The following is a 26,545-nucleotide window of genomic DNA, read 5'->3' on the forward strand; positions in this document are numbered from 1 at the left end:
CTGCATTTCTGTATTTCTAACAGGAGGAAGGATGGACAGACAGCTGGGTTTCAGAAACTACAATTATTTTTACCTTACAACTTTGGAGTGATGCCAGCCTTGGCATGACTTATCCACCACAGTGTCCCTAAAGCCCAGGCTACCACCCATGCATCTGTCTGAATAAAACACACCCAGAATGAAAGACCCCGTGGGGAGACCCAGAGCAGATCTGGAGAGTGCTCATCCACAAGATCCACACAATTCCACGCTCCACCACACCTGGCACCTGGGCAGAGCCACCACCCTGTACTCAGCCATGGGCTGGGACCATGGCAGGCCAGGTTGTGACAGGTGAAGGGAGCAGGTAACACATCAGCACACTGAGCATCAACCAACGAGGCTGAGAAAAAAGGAAGCTCCTACCGGCTCCACAATGCTGAATTTCTTGCTTTCTTGTACTTCCTGGATCTGGTACACATACTCAAGGGAGGACTCAAAGAAATTGTGTCTCTCTTTGTCCACCTGAAGGTCAGCCTGGAATAAGGAGGGAGCAGTGGAAAAAGAAAATACCTAAGATGTAGTTTTACAATATTTGGCTCGCTTTTGTCTGTCAGCCCCCAGTTGCTTCATCCTCACTAAAAACAGCTGCAGGTGGCCAGTCAGGTTTGAACTGGGACATTGGATATTCTTCTCAGCCTGTATATTTCTGGCTCCCTTTCACTCACAGACCCAGAAACTCACCCCACTCTGCAAGGAAAAAGCTTTCCCAAAGCTTATTTGTTATTTCAGCACAAGCTCCTTCTCCACCTGCAGCCCTGGAGGGACAAGGCCACTGTCACCACATGCTTGCCTGACTCCATCTGTGACCTGGAACATAATTCCAGAGCTGCAGCAGGGCAGGACCACGGGACACCCCTTCTCTGCCTGCCCCCACAGCCACCCAAAAGCACCAGCAGTGAGGCAACACCAGGCCAGTGAAAGGAATAACTGGTTATTTCAGGCAGGGCAGTTCCCCAGGTGAAAGGGTGGCCAGGCCCCAGCTGTGCCAGTGCCCCTGGCTGCCACCCTGGCTGCCACATTATGAGGGTGACAACAAGGTGACAAGGCATAAAGCCACCACCAGCATTCAACACATACAGAAGAACTGCAAGCTTGATTTTTCTGGTCTCACACAGAGAATCCAGGCTTTGGGTAGATTTAACTGATTATCGACTTCAACACATTACTGGAAGGAATAACTTCCCCTCCACACCTGTTTGTAAAATCTAAAGCAGCTGGTGGTGTTGCTTCTGCACCCAACTCTGCAGGAAACTCCATACACACCTCCTGTAACTGGGATTCCTTCTTTTTGGAAGACAAATGCAAGTGGCGATCCAGCATAGAATAAAACTTCTCACCATCCTTCTCAAACTTTTTCTTTCTTTCCTGTAGATGCAGGAGGTGAAGCAGAACCAGTTACTGGCATTTTCCAGATAGGAACACACATCAACACCAAGATCCTTTGTGCAATCCTGTATTCCCATGGACAAATTCTGGTCAACCCAGCTAGAACTGGAGGCCACTTTCACAGCCCACTGCCCACCCTGGATGCAGTTACACCTCAGGACCCAGCTCTGGCAACACTCTGTGGCACAAGAAGTGTTTTGTCATGTCACCATCCTGGCAAAAGCCCCCTAGTGAGGTGCTGTTCCCCCTCTCAATCTCTTCCAAGTCCAGTAAACTTGAGACATACTCGTATATCAAAGCCCTGTTCACCATCTGCTGATGTGCTCAGCTCAGAAAGAACTGGGCAAACACATCAATATCAGACACATCAGGGTCAAGGGAAGGTTTGTTAGAGTTTGGCAATTTTCTGTTCTGAAGCTTTTCCCGTGTGTTTCTGAAGAGCAGCAAAGGAAAGCAGATGCCTGTGTGGGCGACACGTGGGAGGGGAGTTCTCACCTCCCTGCCAGCAGCGGTGCAAGGAGAGCACAAAGGAACAAGAGCAACCAGAGACACTGCAGAAGGAAGCCCTGAGAGGAGGCAGGGAGCAGTGGGGATGAGGATCAGACTGTCAGCTCCTGCCTTGCACTGACTGGGAAACTATGGAGGACTCAGAAATCAAGATACACCCACGAGTAGAGCCCAGGTTGACAAACAGCCACATCAGATGGTAACTGAGCCATGAGGGATTGCTGGGAGGCAACTAAATTGCTAAAATCAGGAAATTCCAGCCTGGCAGCAGCCTCAGTGCCAGATCCAAGCAGCTGAGCACTGGTGTATACAAACTGCAGGGTATACACAGGATGTCCAGATCCTCTGTCTGGCCTTGGAAAGCTCAAGAAGGTGGAAAGCAGAATTGGGAAATCACAGCTTCCTGGGAGTTAATGGCATCTTTCAACACCTACCTCCTGAAAGCCTTGAAATCCTTGCCCTCTTGCCCCCCCTCAGAAATCCATGGATATGCAAACATACACCAGTGCCACCACAAATCAGAGCAGATGGACTCAGCCAGACCAGTTGGTACCAGGGATCTTTCTCAGGAATTCAGCTGTGATCGCACAGTTTGCAGCTTCCCCAGCCATGGAGTTTCGCTTCCCTATTCCCCCAGCACAGACTACTCCTGTCTCTCAGGGTGTGCTACGTGGCAGGATGCCTGGGGGCTCCCAAAACCCATACCTGGGCTCAACAAGTTGGCTCCCAGTAGCAGTAACAAGTGTTCCTGCCAGCTGCCTTTCTGGGCAGAGGAATTCTCCTCTCACAAGAGTCCTGACATGGCTGTTGTGAAAGCACAATTACCATGAGGAAATGCAAAGACACTGATTTGACTACTCCTGCTCAATATGTAACTGTCTGGAGCAGGGCAGCCTCAGCACAGCAAACCTTTCCACCCCAGCAATTACACCCCCTGCCCCGCAGCTCCTGGAATTACCAGACCTCTGAAGGGAAGTGCCTCCTCTGGAATCACCCCCTGCAATATCGGGTACTGTGACTCTGTGCTGGCAACTTCACACCTCAGAACAGCAGATCCACATCAAATCCAGAGCAGCAGAGTCCTCCAAGGGTGAATCCTAATTTAAGCAGTGCTGCAGCTGCGGGGGCGAGGCCAGGAAGGACTGTCAAAACAAACCACCACCCTTGTGACTAACCCCGATCAGCAAACCCAAACCCAGCGCAGTGAGAGCGTTCGTGGAGCAGCAGTTCTGGGTCTGTAGGGCCACACTCCTGGGCTGTCTGGGCCACCAAAGCCCCACCAAACACAGCCAAAAACTCGGCTTGTTTCCATTTCCATCATGAGGAGCCTCCAAACCCAAGGCCTCGAAGTGCAGGGAAGGTCCAGTGCAGGCTGCAGGGCTGCAGTGACACCACTCCTGTGGCCACCTCAGAGGAGATGGCTATGCCAGCACCAAGTCCTAAAATCCCTCAGCCATGCAGAGCTGGCTTCAAACCCAGCACTGAGCTCTTTCTGTGGATTGAAGGGATTGGAAATGATGTCCAAGACAGATACCATGTGAGAAAGGAGCACAGTACAGCATTTTGGGCCACTAAGATCATTACCACTCTGGCTAATTAACATATAACTGAACAGCAGAAGGATGACCTACAAATCCCTCTGATTGCCAAGCCGAGGCTTCAACAGCTCGTTGGCTGCTGAATAGAGTGAGCCAAGACAAAAAACAACAGAAAAAATCACCCAGACTGAAGCACAATCTGGAAACACGAGCATGAATTAGTTTCCCATGAATATTCAGGAAAGGGCAGTACCACCTTCTCATTATGATTTGCCAAGTCCAAGAGCCACCCTGTTTCCATTTATTGCTGACTGGGAGCAACGGAGCAGATTCCACAGGAGTGCAGGCAGGAGGGTGCTCTGGGAAAGCTCCACACTGGGGGCTTTAACCAGGGATGAGCAGGAGCCCTTGGGAAAGCACTGGCTGCCTGGAGGGGCAGGTGATCCAGCTCTGGTGATGCCAGAACTCCTCAGCAGCCACCTGGTCCAGCTGACCAGGGGGGAAAAGGGGCAAAAGGACTTGCCAAAACTGCCCCCTAACCATCAGGTGTTAATTAGGATCCTCTGAAATTCCCATCATAGGAGAGGCAGAGGGAGAGGCAAGCAAGGATCCCGTATCACAGGGCCACTTCTCTGCTTTGCCTGCCAGAAGCCCCCACCTCCACACACACCTGAGGGTTTCAGGGGGAGGGTCAGTGGCTGCAGGATCAGCATAACTCATCCTTATGAGGCATCAGCCATTCATAAAAGATAATTTCTAACGAGTCAAGTTGAGGGATATAGAAAGAGCATTTCCATCCAACCACACTCTCTTTATCCTGGTGTTTTTCCCTCACCCACTGGTTTCTCTGAAATGCTCCTTAGGCCTTGCAACTGCAGAGATGAAAGCAAGTAGAAATTACTGTCCTCCCTTTCTTTTAAAATTATAATTAGTGAAATTAATAACAGAAGTAACTAAGTCCTTTGAGAATGCATTATCTCCTATGGAAGAACTTCAGGCAAACACTGCAGCTATTCAGCCACCCCCGAGCACAGTGAACATTCCTCCTGCCCTTACAGTGCATCCAAACTAGTTTTTCCCCCTCTGACTTTTTGGTTTGCTTTGTGCTTCTGCTTTTGTGTTTTGATTTTCTCTTTTAAAAAAAACAACAAAAAACCAACTGCCTCCTTCCAAGTTGGAATTGGAATGAAACTTTTCCTATTCAAATCCTCCTCAGCTCAGTGAGTGCAGCCAGGCTCTTCCCAAAGTACCCAGCCCTGCAGTTTGGAGCCGAGTCCCAGGGCTGTGGAGAGGGAGGGACGGGCTCCTCTGTGTGTGCTGGCTCCTTTCCACGCTCACTCCCTGACACAAACCCCCTCCAGCTCCTTGGCTTTCGAGCAGATGGAGATGCCAGGGCTGGGAAATGGGTCAGCTCAGGGGGTCCTGGATGCTCCCTTTTGTCTGTGACATTTGCACACACACGCATCGATCAGCAAGTCACGGGGACAGCAGGGATCCCCCGGGGCTGTGGCAGGGGAGGGGGCTGGAGGGGGTCCCAGTGACAGCCCAGGGGCTGCCTGTGTGGGAGCACAGCCTCTGCCCAAGGAGATTCCATTCATCCCAGGAAAACGGGTGAATGCAGACTCAGATGTGCTGGTCAGACCAACTGGCTGTGCTCCAGCCAGAGGCATCACAAAGCCCCCATTCAAGGGCTCTTCCTATCTGGCTCCAGCAGTTCACACAGGGAACAGAAAACATCTCACAGAAGGTGACGCTGCCCAAATACGGAAGCGAAGCAGAGGGCACAAATTCCTTGTGTCATGTCTCCAGCCTGTCCCACAGCCTGGCCCTGGCCTGTGCCCCTGGTGTGGGTCAGGAAGGACCCATGGGGTGATGTCAGGGAGGGATCTGTGCTGACAGAGCCCCACTGCGAAGAGCCTTGTCTGTATTTCACACCTTTTGCCCTGTGATGGGGATGACCCAGAGGAGCTCCCAGGCTGGCAGGTGGCAGAGGGCTCTGTGCCTGAAGCGACCCCTGAGGGTGCAGCCCGTGGGCTTTGGGCCAGTGGAGTGGCACAGGCTCCTGTTGGGGAATCACTGGAGGTGAGGGCAAGGGGCTGGAGTGGCTGAGGCTCATTCCCAGACTCACATCCCCTCCAGGCCGTGGGGCAGCACTGGGAGCAGTGGGTACCTCCCTGTGCATCCCTGTGGCGTGGGTACAGCTGATCATGGTGGGTGCAAGGTGCTGCCCCTGCATGGAGCACTGGGGCTGAGCCACGGCACAACCCCCTCTGCTCCTTGTATTCCTCACAAGAAATAAACCCCAAAGCCAACCCACGGTGACCTCTGAGCCACCCACAACTCCCTGACCTCCAGCTGCTCTGAGCAGTGTCCTGTCACTGCCACCACCCGAGGTCCTGCCTGTCTGCAGGGGCTGAGGAAGGGCTGCAGGCTGGCAGGGCAGTCCCTGGCAGTGCTCAGGTCCCACTGCTGCCATGGTACAGCACCAACCCCTACTGGCACAGCCACTCTGGAGTGGGACAGGGGGTACTCGGCCCACGGGTGGAGGCAGCTCAGCTCCCTGGGCAGTAACGAGCCTGAGGGACACGAGACCAGGGGCTGTGGCTGTGGCTCCTCAGAGGGTTCCACACACCCCGCGGTGCAGGGAACGGCGAAGGGCAGAGGGTGATCAAGTATCTCTTCTCAAACCCTGTATTTATTAAACGTCAAAGCCTCCAGATGGGCTGGGCTGAATCCAAGCCTCAAGTGTTCTCCAAAACATCTCCATTTCGGAGCTGGGTCAGATCCAGCCCCATTTCAAGCTGCTGCCGAGTAATGTGGAACCTCGATTTCTTGATAGCAGACAGGAAAAATGCTCTTTTCTGCTCCATATGTGCAGAATTTACTTTTTATAGTTTGTTTCTTTAAAAATTTGGTCCAACTGAAAGACTCATTAGATGCTTTATGTAAATATTTCATAACAAATGCCCTATGACTAAAATCAGGTTCTCCCTGCTGGCCTCTGCTGCTCTCTCCCCTTCCTTCCCTCCCTCCTTCCCTCCCTCCCTTTCCTCTACCACACACTTCTCTGCAGAAAGTATTTTATTCTCAGTAGCACTGAATGAACAAAGAGGAGAGGAAAGAAAGCAGCAAGCAGGATCTCCTGATCAAAACAAGCACTCCTTGCTCACGACGGAGAGAGTTCGGGAATCAGGCCAGGAGAGAACCCAAAGAATTCAGAAAAGGTTTTGGAGCCTCTTATGATTGAAAAATCAGACTAAAAGTCACAGCACGAACCCTCGTGCCAGCAGCTGAAAGCCAGCATTGAACAGGGAGTTTCTGAGAGCCTGAAGTCAGAACGTAGTACAGCAACTGTCTGCTTGTTCACAACAGGAGAAAAATCTGCATTCAGACACAGTAATAGAAAACAAATCTGTTCATATTGAAAAGAAAAAATAAACAACCCTTACCTTGGTGAATCCTATCTGCTCCTTCCGGAAGTTTTCCAAAGGTTTGATCAGTAAATCACTTGCATTCTGCACCTACAGCACAAAGGAAAAACACTTTATTGTAGGACATGGATCAGTTTTCCCCTAAGCAGAGGTTGAACAGGACTAGAAGCCAAGAACTCTCTGATTTTAATGTCTTTGACTGCAAACTTCTCTGCCTGTAGGTGAAGTCACTTAACCCATCTGTACCTGCTCTTTCCCATGAATAACACCCAGCAACCCCCAGCCATGGCACAGGAGGCTTTGGGGACATCCTGCAGATGATGGTGGGTGTCCCCATCCTGATCTCAAAAATGATGGACTTCTCTTCTGAGATCCAGCCAGACCAAGCTAGAGAAAAGGGAAAGCTTGCCCGTGTCTCTTCCACTCCTGTCTCATGTCTGAGAGATGTTTTCCTGGGACATGGTCTGCACTCCCTTTCCATGAATCCACAGGAAAGCTCACCCATTTCTATCACTGGCTCCAGCCCCCCTCTAGCTGGAGGGGACCAACTTGCCATCTCTTCCCATGCCCACTTCTATGACAGGCTCTGTCCCAAGGACCAGAGAAGGGAAAGGGGAAGAGAAGGGGACAGGACACCACACTCTTCAGGGAATTTAAAGGGATGAACATGGTGAGAGTATGAAACCTCCTGAGGAGGCTGCTGCAAACAGCTGCTCCTACGAGTGGGGGGCAAGAAACACAATTTTTGGAAAGCTGGACAGCACCCATGATCCCTGAAACAAACCCTTCCACTGCTCCCCCACTGCCAAAGAGCCATTGTAATTAATAATAAAGAAGTATCTCACACTTTCCCGGACTCCTGCCATTCCCTGCCTGCCCACAGACCCCCTGGCACAGCTGCCACTGTGACACCAGCCCAGCCTGGCATGAGCAACCACAGTTGCATGAGGCAAAGGAACACAGGGCCAAGCAGCACATTCCTGGCATGCTGCAAGCTCTTCACCAAGCCTAACCTTGATGTTTTTCCTGGAATTAGGAGTGAGAGGGGAAGCCAGCCCTTGCTCTGGAGGAGCTCTGGAGAGGCAGAGGGCAAACAGCAGCGGGAGGCTGATGGCAGGGCATTGCCCTGCAGGAGCTGGGCTGGCATGGCCAGGGGATCAGTGGTACAGGGGCACTGCCTGCCTGCACCAAGGAAAACCATAGCAAACCCACATCCTCTTATTCTTTAACACCTGGTTTCAGCACAGAACCAGCTGGTGAGGAGCTCAGACACATGTGGCTCTGCAGAGCCAGCCTGATCCAGGAGCTGGGCCGGGAGTTCTGGGACTGCCTGCACACCAGAGAGCTTTGGGGCATGGCCTGGGACAGCCTCAGCCCTCCCCAGGCAGTGCCTCCCCTGTGCTCAGGGCACCAAGGACCAGACCTGGTACAAAGCACACCATTCCCAGTGCTCCCAGCTTCCCATCAATTGGAAGCCTCACACCAAGGCACGAGGTGCTATGGCCACAATTTGGCATTTAACCATGGTGGGAATGACAGAGCCCAGTTTTGACCACCTTACCATCATGGACCTCTCCAGCTCCACCTCGTGCAGCAGCTCCGCGAACTCCTTAAAGGACTCAGCTGTAAGACAGGAAGAGGTTGGTCAGTGGAGCTGGGATGTGGCACCAGAGCATGGGACACACACTGGGACACCCCAGGGGGGCTGCATGTCCAGCAGGGCTGGCTAAAGCCTTGCCAAAACCCAGAGAAGAGGTGGCCCCTTTTGGCAGAAACTGGACAAGGCAAAGCCACATGCGAGCTGGCCACGAGAGGTATTTATTTATGAACAGGAGATGAGGGTCTCCTGCCCAGAGCAATGAGGGAGAGAAGGCCTTGGGAAGGGAAGAGGATGTTAATTAGCAGTCATTAGGAAAGGTGGCAGGGAGGGGGCAAACAGGGGGAAGGGATAAACAGGGAAAGGGGCAAACAGGGGAAAGGGACAGTCACTGTCCCAGGGCCAGCAGCAGGACAGGCTCTGCCACACAGGGGGCTGTGGGCAGGACAGGACTGCCTGTCCCACCTGGACAGCCACTGGCAGCACTGGGATGCACCTGGCACCTCTGGCCCAGGAAGACTTGTAGGTGCTCACTAGGACAAGTGTGTAAAATGAAAAAGGCCTGGAATGACCAAGGTCACAGGAAGCACAAAGTCCATGTACAGGGGGAAAGGCAGCAGGTATAGAAATGGTCATGGACACTGACACCTCTTCCAAAAATGTTAGAAAAGAAAAAAAAGCATCTCAGTGATCAGCAGTTGGAGTCCAACTACAATAAAAATAGCAAGAAAGCTTTCCTTTAACCATCTGAAGCAAGACTAATTTAGCCTGGGGAAAAAGAAGACTAGGTTGGGGTAACTGACTTTCCCTACACCAAGAGGGAACACACAGCTCCTGTCCCTGCCCACCGAAGGAGACTTTGGGAAGGGGCTGAATTTCTCACAGGGGAGGAAACTTCTCAGCAGCAAAGCACTGACAGTGCTGAGCTGAGGTGCTCTGCAAACTCTGGCTCTCTGGGCTGCAAGGCAAGGCTGGGCCAACATCTGCCCACGCAAGCAGTGTGGCTGTGCCCTGGATGCCTGAGGGAGCAACCTGATTGCCCCACTGCACCTGGGAACTACCTGGAGTTAGCTGGGAAAGCTTCCCACAGTTCCAGCCTGCTCAGAGCAGTGTGGGGCGTGCCTGGTGGGTCCCACGCTCACCCTGTACAGCACAGAATGGCTCTGTCAGACCCCCAGAGCTCTGTGCCTGCAGCTCACACCCTCCCTCTCTGTGGCTGGGCTGTGCAGGCAGCACAGGAGGGAGCACATCGGGGGTACAGTTGAGACATGGACAGGAATGGCTCATCCCACAGCTCAGAGCAGAGGGTGCTCCTGTGCTCTCTGTGCAAGCTGAGGGCCTGTCCCCTCATCCACAGTGGCACCTTCATAGAGGTGCCTGTCCTGCTAAAATCCAGCATGAGAGGAATCACTCTGCAGCTCTGAGACAGACACCAGAGGGAACGACTGCAGCCTCCTGACACAGGCCCTCAGCTGCAACAGCCCTTCTGGGTGAGTTGGGATCCTCTGAGCTCCCCTTCAGCAGGGGCTCAGCAATGCAGTGGCTGATGGCTCTCTGTACTCCCCACAGGGCCACATGTGGCTGTCACTGTGGCTCCCCAGGACAGTGGGAAACCTGGAGCACACGGACACTGGTGGCCTGAGCCAGGAAAGGAACTGTCACAGTGGGAAAGAGAATTCAGCCCTGAACTTACAGGGAATATGTCAGTACCTAAAACATTCCCTAGCTGTTTTTTCCCCTTTGCTAAGGGAGAGCCCAGGAACACGTTTCCTGGCTGCAGTCACAGAGTAGCTGATTGAGTTTGTCTCTGCATTGCACACACACAGAGAATTCCAGGTTCCCATGCCTGGGAGGGAGGAACAAGCCATGCCATTTCACTGCTCCCTTCAACTACGAAGGATCCTGTGTACTGACAGTGGAGGGACTGCAGAGGGGACCACAGGGTGGGCTGTAGCCCCGGGATAACGTGGGTGTGTCTGTAACCAGTAACATCCCTGGGGGAAAGTGCTGCTCATGACAGACAACACCAACCCAGTGTCCCGACTGCCACCTGCAGTGCCCCCAGTGCCACCCAGACAGGTGCCCAGCTGCTCTCTGCCCACACAGTGAGAGCAACACACCTTTAGCTGAATTTATTTACAACCCAAACACATTCTCTGCAGCTCATAAGAAGTGCCTGGGAGTGTTTTGCTTCATTCCCATATCCTGCACATCAAACGAGCTCTGTGCTCCCACGCACATCCCTGGCACCCGTGCAGGAGATGGAAGCTGCTACGGAGACGTCAACGCCCTGCTGCTGTGTCAGGAGCAAGGGAGCACAGCAGGGCCTGGGTGGGAGGAGGAACACAGCCCAGGCTTCTTCACGGGGAAAACAGGGACCTCTACTTGAAAAAGCAAAACAAATACTCTCCAGCAAAACCGAAGGGAAATGTGCTCCTTGCACACGGAGGGCTTTATATCTGCTGTGATCTGTTCTTGCTCTTCCTCGCCCACGATCCCTCCATTCATCCTCTGCATTCATTCCCAGCAGTCTTGCTCAGCCGCTGGAGCTTTGTCCCTTCCAGCTAAGAGGAGGGACACTCCTTTCCTTGGGTGGCTGTTTGCCTCAGACCTCTCTGCTCCCAGGAGGGGCATTTCCATGGCAGTGTTCTCCCCTCTCTGACTCAGATGTGTTTGGAAGCTCAGCACCTCTGCTGTTGTTAGCTCTGGAGGCTGATTCATCTCCAGCATGTTTGACCTAGAGACTTTCCATAAAGGAAACCAGCCTTGGAGGGGCAGCCTGCAATTTGCTTCACGTGGCTTTAAATACAACAGTCCAAGGAACAGGCTCCACTTCCTTCCCCTTCCGATGGTGGCTGAGAGACCTGACATCAGCAATGTCCCACTGTGGCTGCTCTTCAACCACGGCCTGACAAAAGCTGGTTTGCTTTGCTCTTTTCCCCTCTGTGCAGCCCCCAAGAGCAGCATGGCAAACAGCCTGTGCCCCCACCTGCTGAGTGCCCGTGCCCTCCATGGGCAGCCCCAGCCCCTCAGCCCAGGCAGGTGCCCCAGGGGTTTTGTCTCATGGGGCAGGGTGAGACCCTCAGGGGGTGGAGGATGCCCTGCTGTCCCTCCTGCAGCGAGTCACCCCCTCAGCACCCAGCCCCTAAGCCAAGAGCAGCCTGATGTGAAACGTGCTGGGATTGGGGCATTGGGGCCCCCAGTTCAGCTCCGGGGGCAGTGGCCGCTGAGTGACCCCCCAAGCTGTGCCAGGGGAGGGCTGGGATGCAGCAGGGCTCAGTAATCCCCAAACAGATGTGCAGGGAGCAGCAGCCCCACACTGCTGCAGGCTGCCCTGCCCGAGGCACAGGCTGGCCATTGTTTTCCCTGTCAGGCACATCCAGGAATCCTTTTTGCCAGCAGTTTGCAGCCCAGTCCCTTTGCAATGTGGGGCAGTTTGTGCAGCAGAGCAAAGGCAGCTTTGAGAGCAGCACCCACTGGGCTCCGCTGGCAGCTCTGGGAAGCTGAGCTGGCTGGTAGGTCAGCACCACACTGCCTCCCTCCTCCCCAGCACCTGGCAGCATGGAGCAGGCCTGGAGCCATGGAAAACCTTCACATAGTATCTGCCCAGTTGGGAATATGAAACTCGACCCGTGACTGTTCAACTTCATAAAATAGGCTGTGGAAGAGCTGCCTGGAATCCGGTTCCTGAGGCTGCTGAAAAACTATCAGGCAGGCTAATTCCTAGACAGGAAGACCGTTCCAGTTACTGAAAGTCAGCATCAAAAAGTGGAGAACTCACCAATATTAATCTCATCATCTGTTAGTGTGTCACCGATGAAGTCGAACTGGAAGGACTGCAGAGTCTGGGAGAACTTCTGCACCGCCGAGGAGTACCCTGGAAAAGGACAGAGCAATCAGCTGGGGGCTCTGCAACAGTTCTACAGAGGCTGCAGGTCTTAGAAATTTAGCCTGACTGAAACAAAACCATAGTGAGATGGTTAGGAAAATCCATAGGCATCAGGAATTTCAGCGCTGCACAAAAAGCTGCTGCATTATAACCCTCAGAGGCTGCAGAGACACAGGGGGTTTATGGTTTTTAATCTCCTGAAAAAGCTTCTGCAGCATTAATGGATGCACTTCACGGCAGAACAACTGCACTGCCATGTACAGGAAGAGACACTGACACATTCCCTTGCAGGAAAACATGCAGGAGCTCTGCATGCATCAGCACAGCTGCCTGGAGCACAGGGGCTGTCAGACAGCCTGGCCACTGTTCACAGGAATTGTTTCATTGTAAGGGAGAAAAATCTGCAGAGTCAGAAAATAAATGTGAGAAAAAAGGCAGGACTCAAAATAACTGTCCCTCCTTGAGGTCACGGGCACAGAGAGGCCCTGAGGGAAGAGGGACAGTGGCACAGGGAGCAGGGACTGGCTGGGCTCGCCCAGGCACCTGCTGCTACCACTGCTGAGGAACCATCTGGGCTGAAAGCAAAGACACTCTGGCCTGATGGTAGCTGTGGCTCAGTCCAAAATATTTTTGGACCTTCCAGAGAAGTTTCTGGCCCAAAGGATCCTTTGTGCCTTCACATCCTGTGCGGGTGCCTCACAGCTGTGGCCCCGCCGTTGGATGGAGGAGCCCTGGGATGGGGCACCAACGGCACAGCAGAGCCCAACCCAGTCACCCACCAGGGACAGCACCGGTGACACTGCACCCAACCAACCACATCCTCCTGCACCGACCTACATGCTGCTCCCTGGGGCTTAGTCCTTCTCCAACAGCAAATTCCCAACATAGAAAGAGAATAAGGCTGCACTTGCCTGACCTCAGGGAATAGCACGTAGGCAAAAGAACAAAAGCAAATGAATAATTTTATATTCTGCTTTACATCACTATTTTCCCTAATTTGCTATAGGCACAGTCCCAGGCTGGACTCCTTTCTGGGGGTACCCAGAGAAAGCACTTTCTGAAATTCAGGAAGCTGCAAGTGGTGAAGATGTGATGGCACAAGTGTTAATGTGCAACCAGCTCCCAGCCCTGTTTTGCTGAACCAGGACAGCAATTCCTGCCTAAAAACCTTGGTGTACATGGGTGGTTTTGGTTTTTTTTTAATTTTAACACAGAACTTAGCACCACAGTTGCAGTCATGGGGTGTTCTGAAGCACTGCTGTGAAGAAGAGAGAAAAATTGGACAACACCACAATGGATGGTGTGGAAAAGAAATCAAGTGGCCCACGTGGGATCCTGGCAGGTCCCCAAGCTGCTCAGTTCCCTGTCCCAAGGCCAGGAGCACCCCAGGCTCCACAGCCCTCCCCAGGGCCCCCAGACAGGAGGGGTGGGGGACAGCCAGGCCCCCAGCATGGGGAGGAGAGCAGGCTCAGGGCACACAGTCCCCACTTCTCCCTCAAAAGCCTTGTTCAGCAACTCCCTCCAATGGGTCAGACCTTGGCTCCTGAATGAGCAGATTCAGGCCTGAATGTTGCTATTTAGCCCCAGCTGCCAAGGGCTGGAGCACGTAAATGGGTGAACTCTCACACAGAACGATGTCACTGACTTGATGGAAAACCTCAGCACATAATTCCCCTCAGTCCGCCAGCGCTGCTCAGGCTGGGCCAGAGGCTCATTCAGCTGCTGCTCAGGGGGATCTTTCTTTGTTCCTCTGCAATCCTGACGCTGCTGCAGCCCCATCCAGCCCCTGCACCACCGTTCTTAGCGGGTGACATTCAATCTCTCCCTCCCAACACCCCTCCCAGCCCAGTGGGGGTCCCTGAGCCCCACCAACAGCAGCAGCACCCAAGGTGGCTCATCGCAGCACCCCTGGCCAGCACCCATCTGTCTGTCTGTCTGTCCATCTGTCCGTCTGTCCATCTGTCCCCCCCATGTGTGCTGGCAGGGGAAGGTGACGAGGCACTGGGCAGCTCTGGGCACACTCCCCATGGGCCGGGAGCGTGGCAGCACATGCAGGTCCCACATGTGTCACCTGCTGGGCACAGAGGGTCTCCACATGCCACGTTTCCATGCCAGCCCAAAGCTCAGCCCCTGCAGTGGGGAATGGCCTGGCAAGCTCCTGCCTTCTTGGCTTTCACAGAAACAGGCAGAAGGGCCAGGGCAGAGAAGGGTTTGAAAAGCCAAATATAGTATATTTTAACCAGAAAAGAAGAAACAATATAGTTTAAGTTACATTTTTCTTTCAAAATGTGTCTGGCCTGAAAGTTTATTTGCCAAATGTCCAGCTGAAGGAAATCCAGGTGCACATGCTCTCATCAGTTTAATAGTGAAAAACACAATGAACACCCCATAGTTAGTTTGGGTGCACTTGGGACAAGGAATTTTTTCATTTTGGGAAGCCATCCTTATCCTTGCCCTCAGAAGGAGGGCGTGAGTGGTGACTGTGGCACCCCAGAGCTAAGGGCAGCTGAAGGCAGGTGGCTGCCAAGGACATCCCTGGGGCAGCACAGATCTTACCTTAGGGAACAACTGTGGAAGATGAGAATAAAAGAGGGAGAAGGAGAGGGACAGGGAGAGGGAGAGGAGAGCCAGCACTGCACATGCCTGGTGGGCTCCTGAGCAGTTCTTAATGGAAACCAGGCTCCTCCAGAGCAACGTGACTGGGCTCCTACATGTAGGGAGCCTTGGCTGAACACCGGCTGCTGACAGAGCCCCTGTGTGCTGGCACAAGGACAGCCCCACGTGCTGCCACGGTGCTGTCACAGCTCTGGGGGTTCCCTGGGACATGGCACGGGGCTGGCTGACAGTCAGTGCTGCTGCAGCAGTGCCCAGTGCAGGAACAGAGAGTGCTCCCACCCAGGGGCTGTGCCCCTGCAGGGCCCAGCACAGGGACAGCACCAGGGCCTGGGGCAGACCATCCCCAGGAGTGCTCAGAGACACTTGGGGGGGACACAACCCCTTCCCTCAGTGGCACCTGCACAGTGGTGTGGTGATACCAGGGATGGGGCAAGGCAGGGGGGCCAGGCAGAAAGGGATGAGCCATGGCCACAGGAAAGAAGCTTGACCACAGGAAGGGGCTGGCAGGAAGAGATCTGCTGTGTGGGAAATAGGGGCTCCATCCCATGCTGGGAGAGATAAGTCCATATTCTCCCTTGTTTTAACAGACACTTGGAAATGTTCTCCCTGCTGATACAAACACTCGGGTGCCAAACCCCTGCTCTGCATCCCCAAAAGCCTGGAGGGAGGGAGGGAGAGCCTGTCCTGCCCTGCCAGCACCAGGACCTCAGGCTGAAGGAATAAAGCCATGCTCCCAGCTGGTGCATCCCTGTGAGCAGCATGCCAAGGCTCAGCACTGCCAACAGCCCAAGGGCCCTTTCTGCTCCTGGTGCAGCTCAGCCTGTTTCCATGGAAACACACCAAAATGGACTCCATCAGGAGTCCTCAAGGCCTCTTCCTCCTTCCAGCCTCAGGATGTGATGCTAGCTCTCACCATTTATGGTCACAACAATTTACTCTTCTAGTAAAAACGGAGTTCCATCCCTGCACAGTCCCCCCCACTGCAGGGCAGGAGCACCAGCAGCAGTGCCAGCCTCAGAAGACAGATGGAGAACTTGGGGCTGTATTTATGTGTAGATAAACACACCTCCAGAGCTGGCAGCTTGGGAAGGACGTGCCTACAGTCTGCTCAGCAAGGTTCTAGCAGGATTCTCACTTCAACCTTTCACAGCAACCACAGGTAACCAAAAACCACAACCAAGAAAGTGCTGCTACCACTGCAACAGCCACAGGTGTCTGGCAAACCACAAACACAAATGGAGCCCCAAACCAGCCCGTGCTGTTGCTTTTCCCCCCAGTGCTTAGAATTTAAACCAGCAGGAAACCACCACCACAGGACAGAGCTGTGGGGGACACAGCCTTGCACCCCCCTCACACTGCCAAGGCAAGTGGACGTGGCTGGAGAATCAGGAGGTGCCACACAAGGGTCTGTGATGTCTGAGGTGTCACAGGTGCACATCCTTAATTAGCTTTGCTAATTGCAACTCAGAGGTCACAATCTCTGTGACTGCAATGGTCCCCGTTCCCAGGAGAGGAAACCATGTCCCTGAGCACACAGAAACAGTGGCAGCAACAATCCTGCAGTGAAGCTACAGGGAGCAGCAGGATCTCTGCAGCAGGACAGGAGGGATGTACTTGGGCTGTCTCACTAAACACCAGAGGGACACAGTGGGACGTGGGGTGTGACACAAGTGCAGAGAGCAGTCTGATTTTTACAAATAAATACTTTAAAAGCCAACAGAACACCTCCAGCTGTGTGGGAGAGTAGGGCAGTGTGCACATCACACCAGTCAGGGCCAGGCTCCAGCACCCACACCCCTTATCCACACCCAAAGAGCCCCTGCTTTTATGACACTGGTCAGCTGTGCAGCAGCTCGTACAGCCTCTTCCCAGGACACAGCCAGGTGGAATTGTTGCTCCTTCAGAAGCTCAGGGGCTGAGCAGGTAGTGGGGTCAGCAGCCTTGTGGCTAATCCTCATCACATGCTGCTCCTTGGGCATCACACTGCAGATTAAAGAGGAAAAATCAAAATAAAAGTAACCCCTGCACACCTCATCACAATCACCATCACTGGCCAGAATCACTCCCAGAGCAAAGGCAGTCCTGAACTTAACCTGATCCAACAATGGCATGAACAGCTGAACAGGGTTCAGCTGCTGCAGCATCTCCTGTTCCCAGGAAGGGATGGAATGTCTCAGACCATACCAGAAGGTGGGAAGTGACTTTGACGGGTCTCCCAGCCTGGGACAGAGCAGCCAGCAGAGACTTCCATGGGGGAACAAGCCATTCCCAAACTTCTGCATCCACCCGACCCACAGATTGCAGTGCCAGGTGCCCTTCGTGGAGCAACTCAGTCATGGCTTCAGCAACTCATGGGGATTCTCATAAGGAATCAAGAAGGAAAACCCAAACCAGCTTTGAGCTGTGGCAATGCAAATAACCAGAGCAGGAGCTCCATCTTTGCATTTTGCTTTCTTCTTCTCCAGCTTGAAAACAGGACTGTTTAACCCAGCCACACACTTTTCCTCTCAAATAAGCAAACAAAAGACAACAAAAGTTAATTCTATCCTTAAACAAAAGCATTTTAAGACAAGGGTAAGTTTTCAGGTTAGATTTGAACTCTGGAAATCTGTTTTTGTCAGGGAAAGATCCTCACACAGAGCAGCTGAGGACACACCCACATTTCCTCCCAATGGTCCCTACCATGAGACCATTTTCTCCTCCCCTGTGGAGGGCTGTGCACAGCACATGCACAAGATGAGAAATGCCAGTTTCCCCCAGCATGCAGAGAGAGGGCAGGGAACCCTGAGGGGAAAACAATGTGTTCACTGTTACCAACTCCCACCAAAGAATTCCCCAGCGAGCTGCATCCTGAAGGAGATGGAGTTGATCCCTGCTGACACCCCACAGATGAGGTTCTGGCCTTGGTACCTGACCCACTGCTACCCAGGGATTCTCTGTCCTTTCAGCAGAGCTTTAGGAGCCAACAGACAAAGTGTTTGGCCAAGGGGCTGGAGTTTACTCTGAGCTGTTGGATTTACACCATGTGCACTAACTGCATGAAACCCCAATCTTTGTCCCACCAAAATACCTCAGCTCTGAAGGGCATGAGCTACCCTGGCTGAGCCCAGATGTGCCATCAGGGTCAGCAGTAACAAGCCCTGACTCACAGAACACTCCCAAATACTCTGCAGCTCCTCAAACACAAAAACATGTTGATTTTCTCAAGTGAGGAAATAAATCAACATTCCGATTGGCCTTTTAGGTAGTCCCAAATCCACACCAGCATCTTTGCAGGCATCCAGCCCTCCTGTTGCTGCACAGAGGAGAGATGCTCACCAGAAGGGAGTTACAGTGGCCCAGGACAGGCAGTGCCTGGCACTGACCCAGGGCAAGTCGTCCGCAAGTGCCCTGAAGGCTCTGTGGGGACTCAGAAATCCTGACACATTGGACAAAGGCCATTTTTCCCACACTGACACCAGTTTTCCACTTGCCAGGAGTAAGTGGCTGGGCACAAACTGCTGAAAATAGCTTGCTATATTTAGCTGTGCTTTAAAAATCTCTTGCAAAGGAATTTACTGAATGTCTCACACTGTCACACATTTACCTCTCCTAATCAGGGCTTCATTAACTGAGTCATTCATAACCTGCCTCTTCCCTGTCCCGTCCAGGGAGAAGAGAAAGGCTGTGCTCCCAATGCAAAGACATTTTTCAGAATCTCTCCCTACACAGTGACTTTTGCTCTGCAAGCTGGTTACCTGCTCTCTGGACCACCAACTCCACTCACACAACCCCCTCCCACCCTCCCGCCACCCAGTTTCTGTTTTCTGTCCTAAACTTCACCTTTTATTCTCATAAATACTCCTCCTTGCCCAGCCAGCCTTATAGGAAATACCCAAACTTGCTTGACTGGCTTATTTTCTTATTTACTCTTTAATTAAAAACCCAAGGACTAACACAGCAGTGGTTCACACTTATCATATACTCCTCATGCCTGTCTTATCACTCTCATTGCCTGATGGAAACTGGCTGTGCCAAACCTGCCATGCTCCACAAGAGCAGGCAAGGGTTGAGGTTGCACTGAATCTCAAGGCAGCTGAACACACAGAGGGGCTTTCCTGGCTGCCTGGAGCAGAAGGTGACCATGGGTCTCCTCACCAACAGCTTGGACATTTGGCAACATATCAGCCCCAAACCCAAGCAGAACACCAAGCAACTAAGCAAGGCTGGAAGGACAACAGAGTGTTGGGGAATATTGGTCTGTTTTGGAGAAAACTGGGAGTGAGTGATGTGGGATACAGGCTCTGGGGACAAGGACGTACTCTTCCCTTCCAATGGATTAAATGATCACTAATTATCTAGTTTCTTCCTGAGACCTCCCCAGTGACAGCTCCACTGGTGCGAGCTGTCAGGGAGGGCAGCAGGGCAGGAGGGGCAGGGCTGGGCTGCCCAAACCCACAGTGCTCCCAGCACAGCTGAGCACGCTTCTGGCACAGCTCCTGGCACAGCTCCGGCACAGCTTCTGGCACAGCTCCTGGCACAGCTCCGGCACAGGGTGTGCTTCGAGAGCCGCGGCTCCCGCTGGGCAGGCAGGACGGACATGGCAAAACAACCACGAAAACAACAGGCTCTTCTCCGTGGTAGAGCACAGCAACACCCCAGAGACACCTCCCGATCCGCTGAGCCCTCCCAGGCACGTCCCCGCAGCCGCTGCTGCAGGCAGGAGCTGGGCAGGAGTGGGCAGGAGCTGGGCAGGAGCTGGACAGGAGCTGGGCAGGAGCTGCAGGCAGGAGCTGCAGGCAGGAGCTGCAGGCAGGAGCTGGGCAGGAGTGGGCAGGAGCTGGGCAGGAGCTGGACAGGAGCTGGGCAGGAGCTGCAGGCAGGAGCTGCAGGCAGGAGCTGGGCAGGAGTGGGCAGGAGCTGGGCAGGAGCTGGACAGGAGCTGGGCAGGAGCTGCAGGCAGGAGCTGCGGGCAGGAGCTGGGCAGGAGCTGGACAGGAGCTGCAGGCAGGGGCCAGGCAGGAGGTGCAGGCAGGAGCTGCAGGCAGGGGCCAGGCAGGAGTTGGGCAGGAGCTGGGCAGGATGGGTTCAGGGTTCCCTCAGTACGGGCACAGCAGGGCTGGGCAGGGCACAGCTGAGTCACACTCCGCGCCAGGAAGGGATCACCAATGGCTTGCGAGCGATATGAAGCGGCTCAGCACCAGGAGGGACACACATCCCTCCTGTCCCTGGCTGGGAGACGATGCCAGTGCGGACGTGGTCTGTTCTGCACCAGCTGGCACCTCCCAGGAGAGCCCTGGGCACTGTCAGACTGATGGACACTGGGACAGCCTGAGCCCACCCCATGCAGAGCACCCTTAGGGGGCTGTGCCAAGAGCTGCTCCACCTCTGGGCACCTCTGCATTCCACACGGACTTGGGGGTCCAGCTCTGTGCCTCCAGCCCTGACACTCTGCAAGCCCCCAGTTCATCCCACTATGGCACAGCAACAGGTGGCATCCCTTGCTCTCCACTTTCACAGCTAGTAAGATTAATAAATCTACTTATTTAAAAATCTCCAAGCTCAGCTCTTCAGAATCAGGCTTGGCTGGGGAGACAGGATAAAAAGGAGAGCAATCAGACTGAGAGAGCAACTGAATTTCGGGCTGTACCTATATTTATAAACATTATCTCATGCTATTCTGCTGCTCTTATCATTACTTGAACAACTCGTGACGGCACATTCACCTGTGCAGAGCATTCGGTGACCAGAAAGGACACGGCACAGAATGTTTGGATGGAGCAGCTCAGCCAGCAGCCCTGAGGAGGCACAGAACAGGCCAGTCTGGAAACTCCACAAGCACAGGAAAAAAGCAACAAGTTTCCAAAAGTTTTCACACGTACCAGAACAGAAGGTCTGTGTGTTTGAAGGATTCTGAGTAAGAAAAATTAACTGCTGCCTGCTGAACTTCTCCATCAGTTGCAAAGCAGCTGCATTTTGGTGTTCAGCACCTGTAAAGGGTTGTTTGCCAGAGTTTGGCCTTTTGTTCTATGAATGCACAGTTCTGCAAACCTTTGTACTCCTGCCAGGATGATGCCAAAGAAGGTGTCTGGCCACACACTGTGGCACAACAGAGCAGGGCCACTGCTGCCACTCCACAGAGCCAGGCTGGCTCCCATCAGGACAGAAGCCACCAGTGAAAAGCCTGGGGGCGACTGAAGGACACCACATCTGTAGTTATCAGTGTGCTACCAACAGCATTAGGAAATAAAATATTCCAACAATTTCTCAAGGAATAAGCCAGAAAAGCTGAGTCTTCACGTGGTGACTCAAGAGGAAACTCTTAGGTCAGCAGCCGCGTTGCTGCGAGCCGTGTGCTGTCAGACACACACAGAACATGGATAACACCCACATCCTCCCAGGGAAGGAGCCCGGAAAGGCAGCAGAAGGTGCATGGAAAGCTCCCTGCATGCCTCATGTGCAGCACAAGGAAAAAATGTCCTTCGACACATGAAAACAACTTTTCCTCTTTCCCTGGCCATACACAGGCAAGTTCTTGGGAAGCATGTCAGGGCTGGAAAAAGCCATCACAAAATATAGCACTTTGGTTTGTTTTAAGCTGGACCAGAGCTGGTCTTGAGCCCACTCACCAGCCCCCAAGCTGACAAGGACAGGGCTGGTGTGGTGCTGCCACAGCCACAGCTGGTGAGGGGCTGCTTCAGCCCACAATCCTGCCCTGGGCTTCCCACAGCAAACCAAGCCCTGGGCACCCCTTGACATGGGCAGAGCAGCTGTAACCAGTAGAAACCAGTGGGTCCCGGGGAGGAGGCTGGGGACCCCGTGGCTGGAGACCCCATGCCTGGGGCAGGGAGGGGACATGGAGCCCAGCACAGCACGGCTCACACGGGGCCATCACCGCACAGCCCAACCGCTCTGCGCGGGCACCGCAAACCCACAGCAACAACCGCGGGGCAAAGAGCTGCTCCAGCGGGAGCAACACCCACCAAACACACCCCAGCCCCAGAACTGGGAGGGGTGGAACCTGCCTCGCCACTGCCTCCAGCAGATCCTGTGCCTGCGCCTCGTCTCTCTTGCCTGCACCAAAGATCTGCCTCTGACAGCTGGGGGAGGGTTGGCTTTTGGGAGGGTTTTTGTTCTTTTTTCTGCTATTGTGTTTTATTCTCTGCTTAAAGCACGTCTGGTTTAGATTTGCACTAACTGGGGCCCCAGATCCTGCACTCAGAGCCTGCAGCCCAGGAGCACAAGCAGCTCCATGGGCTGCAGAGACCTGCCCTGTGCTCACTCACCTCCAGGGCACAGGTGCTCCCGGGGAGAGATGCAGCCCCACTGTGAGGATGCAGACACAGAGACCCTTCTTTGGAAGTTGAGCATCCCTTAGGAAGCTGCTGCAGGACACTGGGATTTGAACTCCCACTCCCCTCAAAGGACACCAGCCCACTGAGGGATGAAGGTGATGTGGTTTTCCTCAGTGGAAGGAATCACATACACAGCTGATCCACCCATGGCCTCCCAAGGACTCTGTGAGCAGCTCCCAGGTGCTCCCTCTGTCTGAGCACTGCAGCACAGAGACAACAGCACACAGACCCCCAAACCCTCATGAAGACATTTCACTCTCTTACTGCATCTTCCCTTTTGCAGAGGATCTTGCTAAACTGGCACACCCTCAATGTCCTTAACTTATGGAGTGCAATTGGTTTGGGTCCAGGAGGTGCACGTAAAATCACCCCACAGCCACTGATTGTTTCCAGGCTGGGTATGGGTCTGATGTCTCTTCAGACAACTAGAGCAGAGAAATCAGGAGACACTTTTCAAAGTTACCAGGTGCCCTCATTGGATAAAACCTCCAGTGAGGACAGGGAAGACCAGCAAGGAGCCAACAAGCACAAGGAGAACACATTATTGCTAGCGGAGAGTGATGTATTTTCCACCAAGTCACTTTCCCCCTGCTCAAGTCCAGACACAGCTGCTCCTGTGGGATATGCTCTGGCAAGAAACGGGGAAGGTGTCCCTGCAGCAGCAGCTGTCCCCTCCTGCCCAAGGCAGCTCTTCCCAGTGGCACCAGTATGGATAGAAAAAAGGCTCAGGTGCTTACCTCCTGGGGCACAGCATCAGGAGAGCATGGATACAACCAGAGGAGAGCCAAGAGAAGAGACTAATTTTTAAAAAGCCAAGTCTGTCCAGCAGAGCTGAGCTCCCTGGGCACATGAGCAGTCTCTGCACACCCGACTGGCAGTGGCACCAGTGACAATGCTCATACCAGCCCCAGTGACAATGCTCACACCAGCCCTGCTGGGGCTCCAACTGCCCTGGTGACACTGGGACTGTTATGGTGGCTTCCTGTGAAACAGAGGGCCCTGTGCATCCCCGTGGCCCAGCTCTGTGCACAGCCTCTCATGTGCCAGATGCTGCCTCAGGGCTAAGCTGCCTTTATGCTCAGGATATTGTTACTGCAGTACTTCAGTGCCAAGCCGATGTTTGCCTGGAGAGCTGCAGCCTTTCCTGGGGGGACAGACTCCTTCCTCTTCCCCCTTTTCCAGAGAAGCTTTAGGGTTGTTCAGACACAGAACCCAGGATCTGGCTGTAACCTGCTGCAGGAACAGATTCCAGGCATTGTCCCTACAGCCTTCCCATGAACCAGGACTGGGGTTTGGAGAACCAGGCAGACAGGCTGCTCTGGGAGGCTGCAATCCCATTGGAATAACCCGTTCTGATGCCGTGCTGCTTCCCATGCTCACAGCAATAAACCCTCAGCCACCACATCCAACGACAGCACAGAGGCCTGTCCCCCATGCTGGGGACACAGAGTTCCCTGAGGGGACAAGCCAGTTCCCACACACAGCACTGTGGGGACCTGCAGGGATGGTGTTGGTGGTGGGTCCTTCCCTGGGTCCCCCATACAATTCCATTCTTGGGGAAAAGCTCACCCAGTCTCTACACATACCTTTATCATGTTATCCTTCAGGATAAAGTGCTTGCACTGCCCGGGGGGCTGGGAACTGACAGGGACATCCCAGGCACTCTGCAGAGCTTCACACAGCACAGCAATCAAGTGCAAAACCACGAGCACAACATTTGCATGGGAACTCGGAGCTCCTCCAGCTTCAAAGGACGATTCTCACCATCAGAGTACTCAGATATTAATGAGAAAAGCCTCAACCTGACATTTCTGCAATTCCATCTGATATTTAATTGGGAAAGAACATCAAAGAGCAGGGGAAATAGATGGGTTTGCATTACCACATACAAGACAGAGTTCAGTGAGCAGGAGAGATTAAAAAAACCCAAAGGAAGAAAGTGCTGCAAAGCAGCTGTTCTTACAGTCACAACTTCTGGCATCCCTCATGGCCTTGAGCGTGTGGCATGAGCAAGACTTCCCTGTGACACCAGTGCTGGCCATGGTGGCCCAGGCTGTGAGCTCTGGGCATGAACAACCTGCTGCTGGGACCGAATCCCTGCTGCCCACACCAAGCCCTGGCCCTGCCCAGCCTGAGGGGATGGACACCAGCCTGAGGGGATGGACACCAGCCTGAGGGGATGGACACCTCCCAGTCCTTCTCCCTCCCTGACCAGGGCCAGGCCACGGTGGCATCAGCACTGCCAGTGCAACATATGGGACTGCCAGCAGCTCTCTGTATTCCTGGCACGAAAAAGAAGGAATGTAGCCAACTTTACAACAAAAATAACTTACATTTCTAACTCAAAGTAACTTAATTTCTATCACTGGCTTTCACACCCAAGACAAATGAACAGTATTATTCTCTGCTTTAGTCAGTTTAATTTCTCACTTGGTGCAGGGACACCTTCCACTAGACCAGGTTGCTCCAAGCCCCATCCCACCTGGCTTTGAACACTTCCAGTGATGAGGCAGCCACAGCTTTTCTGAGGAACCTGTGCCAGGGCCTCACCACCCACCCTCACAGCCAAAAATTCCTTCCCAATATCCCACCTAACCCTAACCTGTCAGTAGGAAGCCATTCCCCTTTGTCTTGGCACTCCATGCCATTGTCCAAAGTCCCTCTGCATTTTTTGTAGGCTCCCTTCAGGTACCAGACCCCCTGTCCTTGCTGGATCTCTCTCTCTCCCCTGGTGGGACCACCACCACCTTTGCATCCCCACTGCTGAGGGCACGTCCATCCCACCCATTGCCAAGGGGCACAGAGGGATCAGCTGCCATTGCTGTCCAAGCAGGCAGTGGATCCACCAGCTGCCAGCCCAGGGTGGTGAGGGCACAGCCAGGGAGTACCCAAAATTCCCACCCACAGCCCCACAAGGACAGGATTCACACATCTATCTATTTTTTAAAGTTATCTGTTAATCAAACACGAGAGGTCCATCCCAGGAGCTGCCGGGAGCCCAGGGGGGTCGGCCCCAGCACCTCCCCAGCAGCCTCTGGGATCAGCTGCACCTCAGGAACAGCACAAACAAACCCCTCAGCATTTCAGGCAAGAAATTCAGCGTTTCCTCAGCCCTGGGGGTTCTCTGTGCTCTCTGGGTGTGCTCAGCTTCCTTCTACTTCTCCCCTTCCTCCTTGGCCAGTCTCCCTGGGCCGGGTCTGCTGACCCAGCGGAATCCCTGCACATCCCTGCACACTACAAAGGCTAAAACGGGAAATGGTTCTGAGCAAAGTGATGAAGAAAAAGGAGAGCATTTCCATTAACAAGCAGTTCAGTAAAATCTGCCTGGTTTCCATTTTGTTGGGGGTTTTTTGCCCTGAACTGAGCAGAGATTTGGGTTTCTGTAGCCCTTGTTAGGTCTCACAGCCCTGTGACATTGGCAGTTTCAGTCACACCAGCTTTTGTCTCTGCTGCTTCCAGATGGGCAAACACGGGCTATTCCAGCCACGGCCTTGATAACAAGGAAGCTCTGAATTATTCTGAACAAAAGGGCAGCAGCTAAACCTATTAACACCAACTGAAAGCAACCAGCTGGCATGGAAACTGTGTGAGCAAGGCGGGCTGTGTCTGCCCTCGCTGCCCCACGGCTGCTGCTGGGCTGGGCTGGCTCTGGAGCATCAACAGCAGAGAATCCCGGGAGCATTTGGACTGGGAAAGACCTTCAGGATGGAGTTCTAGGAGATATGGGAGATGGCACAGGAAAGGTGTGTATGTGAAAGTGTAGCTACAGCTCTGGGAAGGGCAAACAATCCAAAGCAGTCAGACAGGTCAGAAACATGTCAGACAGGAGGGCTGTGGTGGTTTCACGTGGCACAGCCTGGCCCAGGTGATCTGTCAGCACCTCGGAACAGGCAACTCCCTCAAAGCCAACACTGAAACCAGCATTTCTTTGGGAAAAATCCTCACCACGATTTAAACAATGACAAAACACCACCAACAAAGGAGGGCTGCAGAAGGGATCTGGAGGGCCCCCCTCACCCTCCCAGAGCCACGAGGACCCACCACGGCCCAGTCACGCGCTGTGGAGGCAAATCATGGAGCATCCTCCACAAACCGGGATTATTGTCCTTAAACGAGGATGTGCCGGGGGAGCTCGGCCGGGACTGCAGCCGGTGCTGGTGCTGGTGCCAGCCCAGCGGGGATGGACGGTATGTCCGACCTGTCCC

At 53.6% G+C, this 26,545-nt stretch overlaps 1 protein-coding gene across 2 annotated transcripts in view; it reads right to left on the bottom strand.

The window, feature by feature from the left end:
* Positions 1 to 26,545, bottom strand: part of OPHN1 (oligophrenin 1) — a 50,759-nt gene that overhangs the window by 23,012 nt on the left and 1,202 nt on the right. For both annotated transcript variants that reach the window (XM_071569215.1, XM_071569214.1), the window contains exons 2-6: positions 12,283 to 12,378; positions 8,466 to 8,527; positions 6,923 to 6,994; positions 1,306 to 1,407; positions 406 to 516 (exon numbers count right to left, since the gene is read on the bottom strand). In XM_071569215.1, coding sequence (XP_071425316.1) covers positions 406 to 516; positions 1,306 to 1,407; positions 6,923 to 6,994; positions 8,466 to 8,527; positions 12,283 to 12,378 — 443 coding nt within the window. The remainder of the gene's footprint in view (positions 1 to 405; positions 517 to 1,305; positions 1,408 to 6,922; positions 6,995 to 8,465; positions 8,528 to 12,282; positions 12,379 to 26,545) is intronic.

This window comes from Pithys albifrons, chromosome 14 (assembly GCF_047495875.1).
Source record: "Pithys albifrons albifrons isolate INPA30051 chromosome 14, PitAlb_v1, whole genome shotgun sequence".
Lineage (NCBI taxonomy): Eukaryota > Metazoa > Chordata > Aves > Passeriformes > Thamnophilidae > Pithys > Pithys albifrons.